General features: G+C 56.4%; 2 protein-coding genes across 2 annotated transcripts; both read right to left on the reverse strand.

Annotated features, from left to right (window-relative positions):
- Positions 1-298: 298 nt before the first annotated feature.
- On the reverse strand, positions 299-3804 carry COL26b_014396 (uncharacterized protein; the record flags this gene model as incomplete). Its single annotated transcript, XM_053186967.1, has 3 exons — positions 299-312; positions 374-3535; positions 3606-3804. 3 exons carry the CDS (start codon positions 3802-3804, stop codon positions 299-301), a joined length of 3375 nt encoding a protein of 1124 aa, XP_053029087.1.
- A 622-nt stretch (positions 3805-4426) lies between these two features.
- On the reverse strand, positions 4427-6708 carry COL26b_014397 (uncharacterized protein; the record flags this gene model as incomplete). The annotated part of the gene is made up of 3 exons (XM_053186968.1): positions 4427-5050; positions 5226-6139; positions 6192-6708. The coding sequence occupies 3 exons, from the start codon at positions 6706-6708 to the stop codon at positions 4427-4429; spliced, it is 2055 nt and encodes a 684-aa protein (XP_053029088.1).
- Between the last annotated feature and the right edge of the window lie 4430 nt (positions 6709-11138).

Consider the following 11138-nt stretch of genomic DNA (forward strand, 5'->3'; position numbering starts at 1 on the left):
CGAATACCTGGTGTTGTATGTTTATCTTTTTGCCCTTCTCACTGAGTTTATTGACTTAATACCTGTTATATGACTTGCTTAATTTTTAATGATACCACGGCAGCGCTCCACCCATAACTCGTCACGACTACGAAACACTATGCCTATAAAGTCCTCCGGCCGTTTGAGTGCCGCCACCAGCTGTTTTCTGAGATCGAACAATACATCCCGCGACTGTAAGTTGACATCCGCGTTCCGTGGAGTGATCCGCCTGCTCTCTTTCGTCTCCACGATCCATCCAAGCTCGCGCAGCACACGGTTATTGCAACCCTTCTGTTCTGTGTCCCGATCCGGTCAGCTGCATCGACAGTAGGCTCCGGAAGCCTTTGCTTACCGATCTTTTTGGTCATGTCGCCCACGTCGTATGCCGTCCCCCCCGAGCCCTTGGTCCACGGGAACGACCCCCGATAGAGAAACCACATCATCCGCGTCGCCGTCGCCAGCGCCAGCTGCGCCGGATCCCTCCGCTTCGGCGACGCGCTAAACGCCCGCACCCCGGGCTCCACCTGCGGCGTCTCCGACGACGAGCACATGGTCAGCGTGAGCATGAGCATCAGCTGGCACAGCGGGTCATCAAGGTTCTCGGCCAGACAGTTCATCGCGAGCTGGTAGTGGTCGAGCACCTTACGGTCTCCGTCCGGCCGCGTGAACATCATCTTTGCATGCGCGAGCCCTGAGCAGAGCAGGTCGGGTACCTTCTTGAAAGGGAATCCATGGCCGAAATCGATTTTGGCCGTCCCTGCTGCCTGGAGCGACCGCTGTCGAAGGGTCTTCTCGTGCTGGATGTGCGCCTCTTCTGCTGCGCGTCGTAGCGACCCCAGAGGACCGGACGGCTTCGCCACTATGCCTGCCCTCCCCTGCAGGCAAACAACGCTCCGAGACGTCAACCGGCCGCGGACCGAGTCGGGCACCCACTCGATCTCCGCCGCGAGGAGGCAGCCCGTCAGCACGCTCGCCCACTCGGACGGCCCGATGCCGCCGCCCGCCTTCCGACCGTTGGCAATGGCCAGACGCAGCTTGAGGGGCCACGTTGCATTCCTGGAAGAGAATGCGTCTTTGCCCTTGTCGCTGCCGATCACGCGGAGCAGCTCGCCGGCAAAATCGTGCCGTGTGCGCGTCTTTGATACTGTGACGGCTGTGCGACTGCCGCTGGCTGCGACTCCGGCCGCCAACCGCTCCAGCGCCGCCAGAGTGAACGCGCCCGGGGAATCCTGCCACGCCAGGATGGCGGCCTCGCACGTCTTGGTCTCGTCCGACGTCATGGGCCTACCGTCAGTCTCACCTCCCTCGCGCAGCCTGCGCTTGAGCTGCTGGGCGATGAACGACTTGGTCTGCGGCACCCACAGCTCCCGCATCAGCTCGTCGACGAACTCCGTCACGGCGGTCATGCTGCCGAACGCGGCCTCGCCGAGCTGCGCGAACCAGAGATCGCTCTCGCGGTTCGCCGAGATCCGTTCTCCGTAGTGATACCGGAGCTCCGATACGTGGAGCAGCACGGGCCTGCCGGCCTTGCCGGTCCGGGGCCACTGGCCGATGTGGATCACTGCCCCACTTGTCCCCGACGACCGGAAGTTCAGCAGCGCCGGGTCGATGTACGGCCACGCCCCGTTGCGGAGGCTGTCGATTGTACCGAGAGGCCGCAGCACCGTTTTTGGGAGATGACGCTCGTGTCCTGTGAATATGTACCCTCCAAGTCGGTCCATCACAGCCACAGCCTCTGAATGCGCAAGGTCAAGTCCTCTCTCACCTCCCTGGGTAAAGCGGCGCTCCATCTCGCCCAGCGCCAGCTCGAATATGCGCGAGTACGCGCATACGATCTTTGGGAAGACGTTGGTCGGCATGGAGCGGAAGATGTGGACGTACGACTCGACCTCGATGAGGAAGAAACGCATGATTTGGAAAATGGTGTGGATTACGGCCTCGAACGTCCGCTCGGCGCCGACCATGCGACCCAGGTCCAGCGACACGACCTGCTCGAGCCGGTAGGCGACCTCGCTGCTATCGATGGCGACCTCCATCTGTAGGCGCTCGCGCGCGAAGGGCCTTGACTCCTCCGGGCTCTCGGGCGTCCCCTGGCCGCGGATGATGCGCAGGAGTCGCTCGCGCTTGTCCCTCGACGCCGCCGTGGCGCATGCGTCCGACGTCGGCACCGTCAGCGCGGCCGTGGCGTACCCCTTCGTCGCGAGGAGGTCGTTCGGGCTGTGCCGCACGCTCCTCTTGGTGTTGGAGTAGCCTTGGAAGTAGCCGAACGACAAGACGTCGGCGCCCTCGTTCCGGTCGCTCATGTTTCCTTTCATAGCGGCAAAGAGCGAGTCGAGGAACGCGGGAGGCCGACTAGAGGACACGTTCCCGTACACCGGATGGAATGCCTGGGGGTAGAAGGTGAAGTCACGACTGCTCGGATACTCCCTCGCCATCATGTTGCGGTCGACGAGGAGACATCGCGGTCCAGCTTCCGACTCGCTGTTGATGCATACGGCGAGGGCGTATGAGACTGCTGCGATGTTCTCCAGTCTGAAGCGGCCATGCAGCTCTTGCACGAGCTTCTGCAACCCGTCGCTCTCCCTGAGTATCTGGCTGTAGCTGGCCGCGTCGGTCTCGTCGTCGGCCGTGGAGTCTGCAGGCTGGCTACCGTTGCTTTCGTCGTCGACAAATAGCCCCTCCATCCCACGCCGGGTCTCGTCCTCGCTCCCCCGCCCTCCGCCGTCCCCATCATCTTCTTCTTCGTCGTCGTCGTCACGGGAGCAGTGCCTCTCGCGAGGCAGATGGTAAAGCCGCGGGCTGACGTCGATCTGAATGTTGGCACCATAGTCGTAGGCATGAAAGGCCGGCTCGTGCTGCCGCCAGAAGGAGTCTCCGTCGTGGGTGCCGGCCCAGGCGGCCCAGCCGTCCATGAACTTGTTCTGGAAGATGGTCCATTTGCTGGAGCTGATCCGTTGGCTGTGCCGGCTCCCTGGACGCCAGCAGGACTCGACGCCCTCGCCGAGCAGCTCTGCCGAGCGGAATACACCCGTGATGTAAGCTGCCAGCTCTCGGGCCCGGGTCGTGGACATCCCGCTCTTCTCGCCTGCCTGCTCTCGCCTCCGTCGGCCGTCGGCCGCCGAGCGCGGAAGCTCGGTGACTTCGCCGGATATAGGATGCATAACGATGAACCAGACCTCACGCGTCGCCGCCTGGGCGATCCTGAAGGTCCGCCCGGCGATGTCAAAAGGTATCCCGCTGACGTGTTTCGCCCCGTACGGCTGTGCCCATCTCTGGAAAGATACGGTGATGTTGTCGAATATGGGGCTGTCGCTGCTGGAGATTGGTCGGCCGGGTTTGCCCACGATACTGAGGAAGTCGAGGAAGAACTCGGGGAAAAAGCTGTCGGATGGCTTCGCCTGCGCAGAACCTGCGTGCTTGGAGCCAAAGTCGATTGTGTGCTTCTCTTGCAGCATGGCAAGCGCATCGGACGGCTCGAACTCACTGCTCAACACCCTCTGGATGAACAGGGGAGCTGCAAAAATACAGAAAATTAGTACTAATGTCTAACATTACGGAGATCAGCCCTTGCGGAGTTGGCTGACCTTTGAACTTGTGATGGCCCGAAGAATGATTGACTGCCCATCGCCTCACAAGCGGCTCGTCGTCAACTTTGGCACCACCGTGCTCTTGGAAAGCGTCGTTATAAGCAGCATTGCTGGGGAACATCTCATCACCATCCTCCTCAATGTCAGACAAGACCCCATAGTCCAGCCCGTCGTCAGACAAACTCTCGTCAGCCATCTCGGGCGTTGTGATGATATTTGTCAAAAGTTGCACTTAGGAAACAGGTAACTATCAATTGTGTTTTTTTCATAAACCTAGATCAACTTCTCACCGCACATCTTCTACTCTCCCACCCATAACCTTTACGTCTATGAATGTGCTACGTCCTACTACTATAATAGCCCATCAGGAGCCTAAGGCTGTACTTGAGGCAGCGAGAGCATAGCCATACGGTTAGAAATCGACGATCTAAGCACGTCTCGGTGCATTATGCTTGGAAGTCTTTCTTTTTCTATGGGCTGCCGTGATTATAAGCAGGGAAAAGCCCGCGCATGCATAATCCCTTAGCAACGTTATAATGGTTAGACGCTACTGAGGTGAGGTTTCTTTTCCATTTCGGCTTCATATAGTACTGACGTATTTGGGTGCTGCAGTGAGACGCCTTCGGGGCTGTGCAACCACGCCTGGAGTAGGAGTCTGTGGTTTGGTTTTCTTTTTGTTCCTGCTTAGGCATGAAGCTTATTCATCTCATCACGCTCGCGAAACACCCAAGTGGGGATGGGAAATAGTCAACAGTGAAGTCCGTCCAACAATCAATCAATCAGCTCCTGATTTTGGTTTTATTTATTTCAACGTCTAACTAATGCCTATCTATTCCCGCTCGGGGCAGTCGCTTCCATCGTGGAACGACTCTTTTGTCCTCGTTCTGACCCCGGTCAACCGACGACGGCAGCGAAGGCAACCCCTTACGTGGCGGCAGCGGTGAGAGGCCTCCCTCGGGCGATAGCCATCCGTCCTGCGCTTCATGCCCCTCCTGCTCCTGTTCATCCCGCTCCGGATCCCCAGCGTCGCCCACGCCCTCCTCGGTGGCAGAATGATGTGCGTCCTCTTCGTTTTCTGGTGATCGGTCCTGGCTTATCGCCTTGCCGTCGTGATCCGGAAGGCCACTGGTGTTGGACAATGCATGGCTGGATTTTGAGGCTTGCCGTCTTTGCTGCCGATGCTTGTTTGCGGGGGGGTGCAAACCATCACCGGGTGCGTCGTCGGACGACGGCTCGGGGCTGGAACGGAGGCTCGTATCACCCAGACAGGGGAGCCCCCCAGCCTCTATCCCCGACATCCCAAGACCACCTTTGTCCTTACCCATAATTTGGGCTGCGTGTGTGGCTATCGTCTCTTCGATCTTGCGTTGGATGGCCAGCATCGCGTCGGGAGTATGCAGCTCGGGACTGTCCACGGACTTGAAAACATCGGCACAAAAGGCCTGTATGAGTGTAGAAGCCGGTTTTTGAAGGTCCCGCCTGCTGCTTCGGTCGGTCGGTTCGCCAGTCGGGTCGCAAGATGGCTCGGCCGCCCGAGTCGGTGATCCGCCGTGTGAGACGGAGCAGCTGGGCCCACGGAACGTGCATGAAGCGGGCGCCGTAGGCGGGCGTACTGACCAGGGAGACGTCGTCGTCGAGGAGGGCTCGTGCCTCCGCCGCCCTGAACTCGGTCATGTTGTCCCGGGCAAAGTTTAGGACGCGTTCCTGCAGCCGCAAGCTTGCGTCGTCGGCGCGGTTCCCCGCGCCCCTGGATCGGTTCAGTTTCTCCAGGGCGGCGGCCAGGTTATCCCTGACCGGCGGCTTGTTCTTGGCCTTGGGGTTCACCTCGTCGACGGCGAGAGCGCTGTCCAGGTCGATCCAGGCGATGACGTGCTGTAGCACCCGCACCATGACGTGCGCCTCGATCCTGCTGCTGCGGACCAGCTTTTTCATGTCTGGAAAGGCTAGCGTGTTCGAGGTGATGGCCCGGCATACCGATGCGTATCCATCGTCGTCCAGCGACGCCAGCAAACCCTCGACCCGGACACGCCGGCTTCTGTCCGTCTTGTAGAATACCGACTCGACTTCTCGGGCTGTGCGGCCGGCACCGCGTAGGCCTGCTGCTATGTGCTGCCAGTCTCGGTGCCCGAGTGCGTTGGGGTCGCTAAGTGCCAGCGCTTGGAGTGTTTCGATGACGGCGCCCAGCTTCGCGAACCAGTAGTCGTCGAGACGCAAGCTGGACATCCACTCAAACACCGAGATGTTGAACGTCTCAAGCCCCAGCCTCGTACTGCACCAGCGCGTTGCCATGTCCCGCCATCTTTTGTGATTCCATAGCGTCACGAGTCGGCGTGTCGGGAAGTTCTTTTCGCCGCCGAGACGGAGCGCCTCGACGAGCTTGATGTCGACGCCTACACGCTCCTCCAGGCGATCGCTTGCCCCCTTGGGGGCGACCGACACAAGCTGCGTCCAGATCTGCCCGTGGTTGTCTGGCAGGCTTAGGTCTCGGCGATTGACCCGTAGCTTGACGTTCAGATCGTGCGGAAGCCGATCTGTCGCTCGTCAGTCGCTTGCCCTGCTGGCGCCACAGACAACAATCTATACCTTTATCGTAAAGCTCGCATGTCCACCATAAGACTGCCGCTGCTTCTGATGCTGCCATGTCCTTGACATACTCCCGAAGCGCCTGGATACGGTGCTGGCCCGCCATCAACTCCACCTTGGTGCCGGCATTGGTCTCGGCCCAGTCAAGAAAGGAGCAGACGCCCTGCTGGTCGCTCCGCGCTCGCATGCGCCGTACCTGCTCGGCCCTGCAGAGGCCAATAATCCGGTTCTCGGTCGCGCGCCGTTCTACGCCAACCTTCCCAAACATCTCCTTCAGCTCGCGGACGTGTCCCGGGTCGAGGCTGCGATTCCGACCAATACTCCAGGTCGTGTCCAAGGCGTTCAGCGGCATCTCGGCTACGGCGAGGAGGTACGGCCTGGCACGTTCCCTGACGGACTCGCCCTCCCTGAGATAGCCGCCATCTTGAGGCGAATGGGCTTGCGCTGCGCTGTCGGGGGCCGGCCTTCCCGTGCATGTGTCGTCGGGTTGACGCTTTCGCTTTTTCTGGATCGGCATGTTGGTGGTGCCCTGAGGTTTTGCATCTTCTGATCGTGAGGCTTAGTCGGAGGGTATGAGATGTTCAGGTCGTCAAGACAAAACCCTACGGACTAGTCGTAGGTATAGATGGCGAGGTTGAGAATTTAAGGCATGGGGGATGGGTGGCTAGGCGTATGTAAGTGGAAGCAGTCGTATGATTGGCGGCACTCCCGAAGGTCGAGGGTCCCTCCCCACGCCTGTCAAGCCCTTAGTGGCTGCAGACCTTGGCCAAGGCCGTAGCCCCTAGCGTTTTGGCATCAGGTCGAGCATGGTTACCAAGGCATCTGACCAGGACTTCATGTGGCAATAGAAGAGAAAGCGTCGTGTTTATGTATAACAGTATGTGTCCTTGGTATATTTTCCTACTGTCTCTTAGCTGGTTATCTTTTTCTATCTGGGATGCTTGATGATCCAGTGACCATCTACCCTCCCAGCTACTTACAACATGTCGTGTTTCGTAGGAGCCTAGGAATTATTCTTATACGAATGGGTTGGTGTATGGGATTATCACTCCTTCGGCTAGTTCTTACCCGTAGAATGTAGTTACCTTGGACTATTCTCTATGCTTAATTAAGCCTCTTACTTGCTGACGCCCTTGTCGCGCTGGTTGGCGTTGCGGGTGATAGTTAGCTAATGGACGATGACTTCATAGGACCTGACGTGTGACGATGCTGCTGGATCTCTGTTGAAAGATGTAGTATTAGAATATCTTTCACTGTTGTAGCCTTCTTTTGTGTGCCTTTCTCGTAGAGCACGCTTCGTTATAGAGCTAATGGTATTGAAGTTGACGTATTATCAAGATGCTAAATGGTGTGGTAAAATTGATGTACGTCTACATAAGTGAGCAGGCTCAATACAAAAGACGGGAATCTATAGTCATGCTTATATATAGTCATTCTATACCCGTTTTAGCTTATAGAATGCATCACGCTGGGCGGTAACTGAGAATAACTGTTAACTCCTGCCTACTTGGCGATTATCGCCAGCCTCCTAGGCCCAACTGATTGCCGCGTCACATGATTACGGCATCGCATGTTTACATAAGCACGGTCGCCACCTCTTCTCCCCATCTTTCGTTTCTCCGCCGTCCTCACTAATCTCCCAAAAACCAAAACAACATCACGACCAGAACAAATAGACCTACCAAGCACACAGCCCATCATCAAGAGATGCAGAAACAATATACCAATGAGGGCATAGTAACATACACCAGATCCTTCTTCCATATTCTCCTTCTTCTTTTCCAACATCTGGATGCTAGGCTGTGTCGTTTGCCTTTTGTCATACCAGGTTTAACGCGACGCGTTCTCCCTTTGTTTATCGATTCGGTAGATTTCCCGTTGCAAATTCTGGTCTAAAAATAACACACGTCTTATCACCTAAGGCATCAATCACTTCACTTTATCAAATGACTAGTCACTTCTGGCCTAATTTGTAAAACTAACTTACGAAATCGTTTCTATCTTTTCTTATCTTTTGCTTCTCTTTACTTTTTGGCTATTTGGTATGGTTGAAACCTGTGCAAGATCCTATGGTTTCTATCCACCTTCTTAGGGTTGCTTATAGACGGGAAGCCTGCGTAGGCTTTTCTACTCCCCAGCTTGGGTTGAGAGATGAAGAGAGGAAGCCCGCCCGGGCTTTTCTACTTCCTCTGCTTCCCAGCTTGGGTTGAGAGTGATAGAAGCCTGCGTAGGCTTTTCTGCTACTACTACTTCCCAGCTTGGGTTGAGAGATGAAGAGAGGAAGCCCGCCCGGGCTTTTCTACTTCTCTGCTTCCCAGCTTGGGTCGAGAGTGATGGAAGCCCGCCCGGGCTTTTCTACTTCCTCTGCTTCCCAGCTTGGGTTGAGAGATGAAGAGAGGAAGCCCGCCCGGGCTTTTCTACTTCCTCTGCTTCCCAGCTTGGGTTGAGAGTGATAGAAGCCTGCGTAGGCTTTTCTACTTCTCTGCTTCCCAGCTTGGGTCGAGAGTGATGGAAGCCCGCCCGGGCTTTTCTGCTACTACTACTCCTTTCCATATTGTACCTCTCACTCTTCTTCTAACCCTCTCCTTCTGGCTGCTTCTTAACTGCTTATTCCCTCTGTCACTATCCCCTCTTTAACTCCACTATCATATTAAACCTTGTGGTGGTAATATGTCTTATGCCTGATTGTATCTATCTTATTATTGTGATTGCATATAACCCTTATGGTACTATGAATGGCTTCTTGATATGTGACCTGTGTCTTATTTGCTGCTTGAACCCCGTAATAAAACAATAAATCCTGCTTCCTGCTTATGTTTTATTGATTTGTACTGTAACCTTCAAATGTATAAACCCTGATTATATCTTGAACTATACTGCTGTGACCTTTTTCTTTCAACTGTCACTGATCTTTTCCCTCTATCTATCCCTACCCTGTTTGTTTGGATTGATCTCTAACCCTCCCCCTCTGTCCGCCCCTACCCACTTCGTTCCATGTGTCCCTAACCTTCCATTTCTCATCTATCCCTAACCCTTTCCTTCGGCTATAACCCTAACCTTTCCCCTTTCTTTAACCCTGCTCTACATGCTTACGCCTTACCTCTCTCCTTTTTACCTGCCTTCAACCCTACCCTATTTGATTACGCCTTACCTTTCTACGTACTGCTAAATAAATCCTCTCCTCATTTATGAAACGTTGTGTTTATTTGCTTTCTCTTACTGATTCTCTCCGATTCCACTGTCTCTTTACTACCCCTAAATATCCTTATTTATATTCTCTCACCTACGCAAATGTCCCTTCTGCTCTATGGCCCTGGAATTTTCCTTTATCGACATCGATCGTCCTTCGTCTTCTCCCCTCCTCTATTCAACTTACTCTTCAATTCTGTTACTGGCCCCTGAAATATCTAACACTCCGTCTTTGTTATGTTCTTTCCCATGTGAAAACGTTTGGTACTCTGTTTTCTATTCTGCTTCTTTACTATATAACCCTAACTCCTTCCTCTCTAACTACAATACCATTATATACTACTCCTGCTTACCCCACCTTACCCTACTCTATCACCCGTCTGCTACGCCCTCTACCGCCTTCTGCCATAACTGACTCGTCAACCGGCATAACTTGCTTGACTGCACCCCTCCCCATTGGATCATCTGCCCTAACCACTTATACACCTCTTTCTCGCTTGACGCCCACTCTTCCAAACCGTCCGACCTCCGCATCGCCCTGACCATCTCCTCGTACACCCTCGACCCTACACCGATTGTTGCGACGGCGAACATCTCAACGATCAACCCTTTATACTGGCATAAACCGCCCTCGACCTCGCTGACCCGCCCGCCGTCCTCGCCCGACGGCCCCCATCGCTGACACCAACCCTGCGGCAATCCGCAATGGAAACAACTGCTGAAATCCTCCATCATCCGTCCGTCGAACATGGCCTCCTCCATCTGCCTCCTGTACTGCGCCGTCCACCCCCACGCCTGCTCCCCCCGGCCTGGGCAATCGTCCAACGCGTGCCCGTCGCTCTCTCTCCGGCGTATCCCGCAATACGTGCACCGTCCCGCCCATCGCGCCAACTGCTGCTTGAACATCTCCCCCTCCTCCCCTAACTCTGAACGCTCTGCCCTGGCCTGCCACTGGCGGAACTGCCCGGCTTGCTGACTGGTCTCGAACGCCGCCCTGATCTCTTCGTCGTCTCTGGCTCCATGTCCGTCCCCGTCATCTGCACATATCACCTCTGACGCCCTCTGCTGGCATATGTCGCATGCCTCTTCGCCTTCCTCGCACCCTGGACGGTCTGTCCGCCCGTCCATGACCTCGTCTAACACGATCCGCCGGCATACCTCTCCCCTGATGTATGTCCTTGTTGACACCTCCCATCCCCCTCCGGCTGCCCTCCCATCTTTCTCTGCCTCCCCTACCTCCTTCTCCTTCTCCTTCTCCTTCTCTACCTCCTTCTCCTCCACGGCTGCCCTACTGCATATAACAACCGACCGGCTCGGCTGCCCATCTCGCCCGGCGCGCCCGCTCTCCTGGACGAAATCCCGCAACCGCCGCGGCATGCCCGCGTGGACCACCAACCGCACGTCCGGCACGTCGATGCCTAACCCCAACGCGTTCGTCGCCACGATGACGCCCCCATCTGCGCCGTCGCCCCTCCTCCACGCCTCCAACCTCGACGCCTTGTCCTCCGTGCTGCCGATGCTGCTGTGGAACGCTGCGCACCCCAACGCCTCGGCCATCCGCTCGACGCCCTCGATCGTGCTGCTGTACACCACCGCCTTGCCGCGTGGCTGCTGCCGCAACCAATCCCTGACCTCCTGGCAACCGCGCTCCTCGACGGCGCTCAACTCGCCGTCCTCACCCTCCCGACCTGACCCTAACCCTAACCCTGATCTTGCCCGGCGCCTGTGGTTTGCCGCCCCACGACCACGACCACGACC

This window comes from Colletotrichum chrysophilum (genome assembly GCF_026319265.1).
Source record: "Colletotrichum chrysophilum strain AFK26 chromosome Unknown scaffold_362, whole genome shotgun sequence".
Lineage (NCBI taxonomy): Eukaryota > Fungi > Ascomycota > Sordariomycetes > Glomerellales > Glomerellaceae > Colletotrichum > Colletotrichum chrysophilum.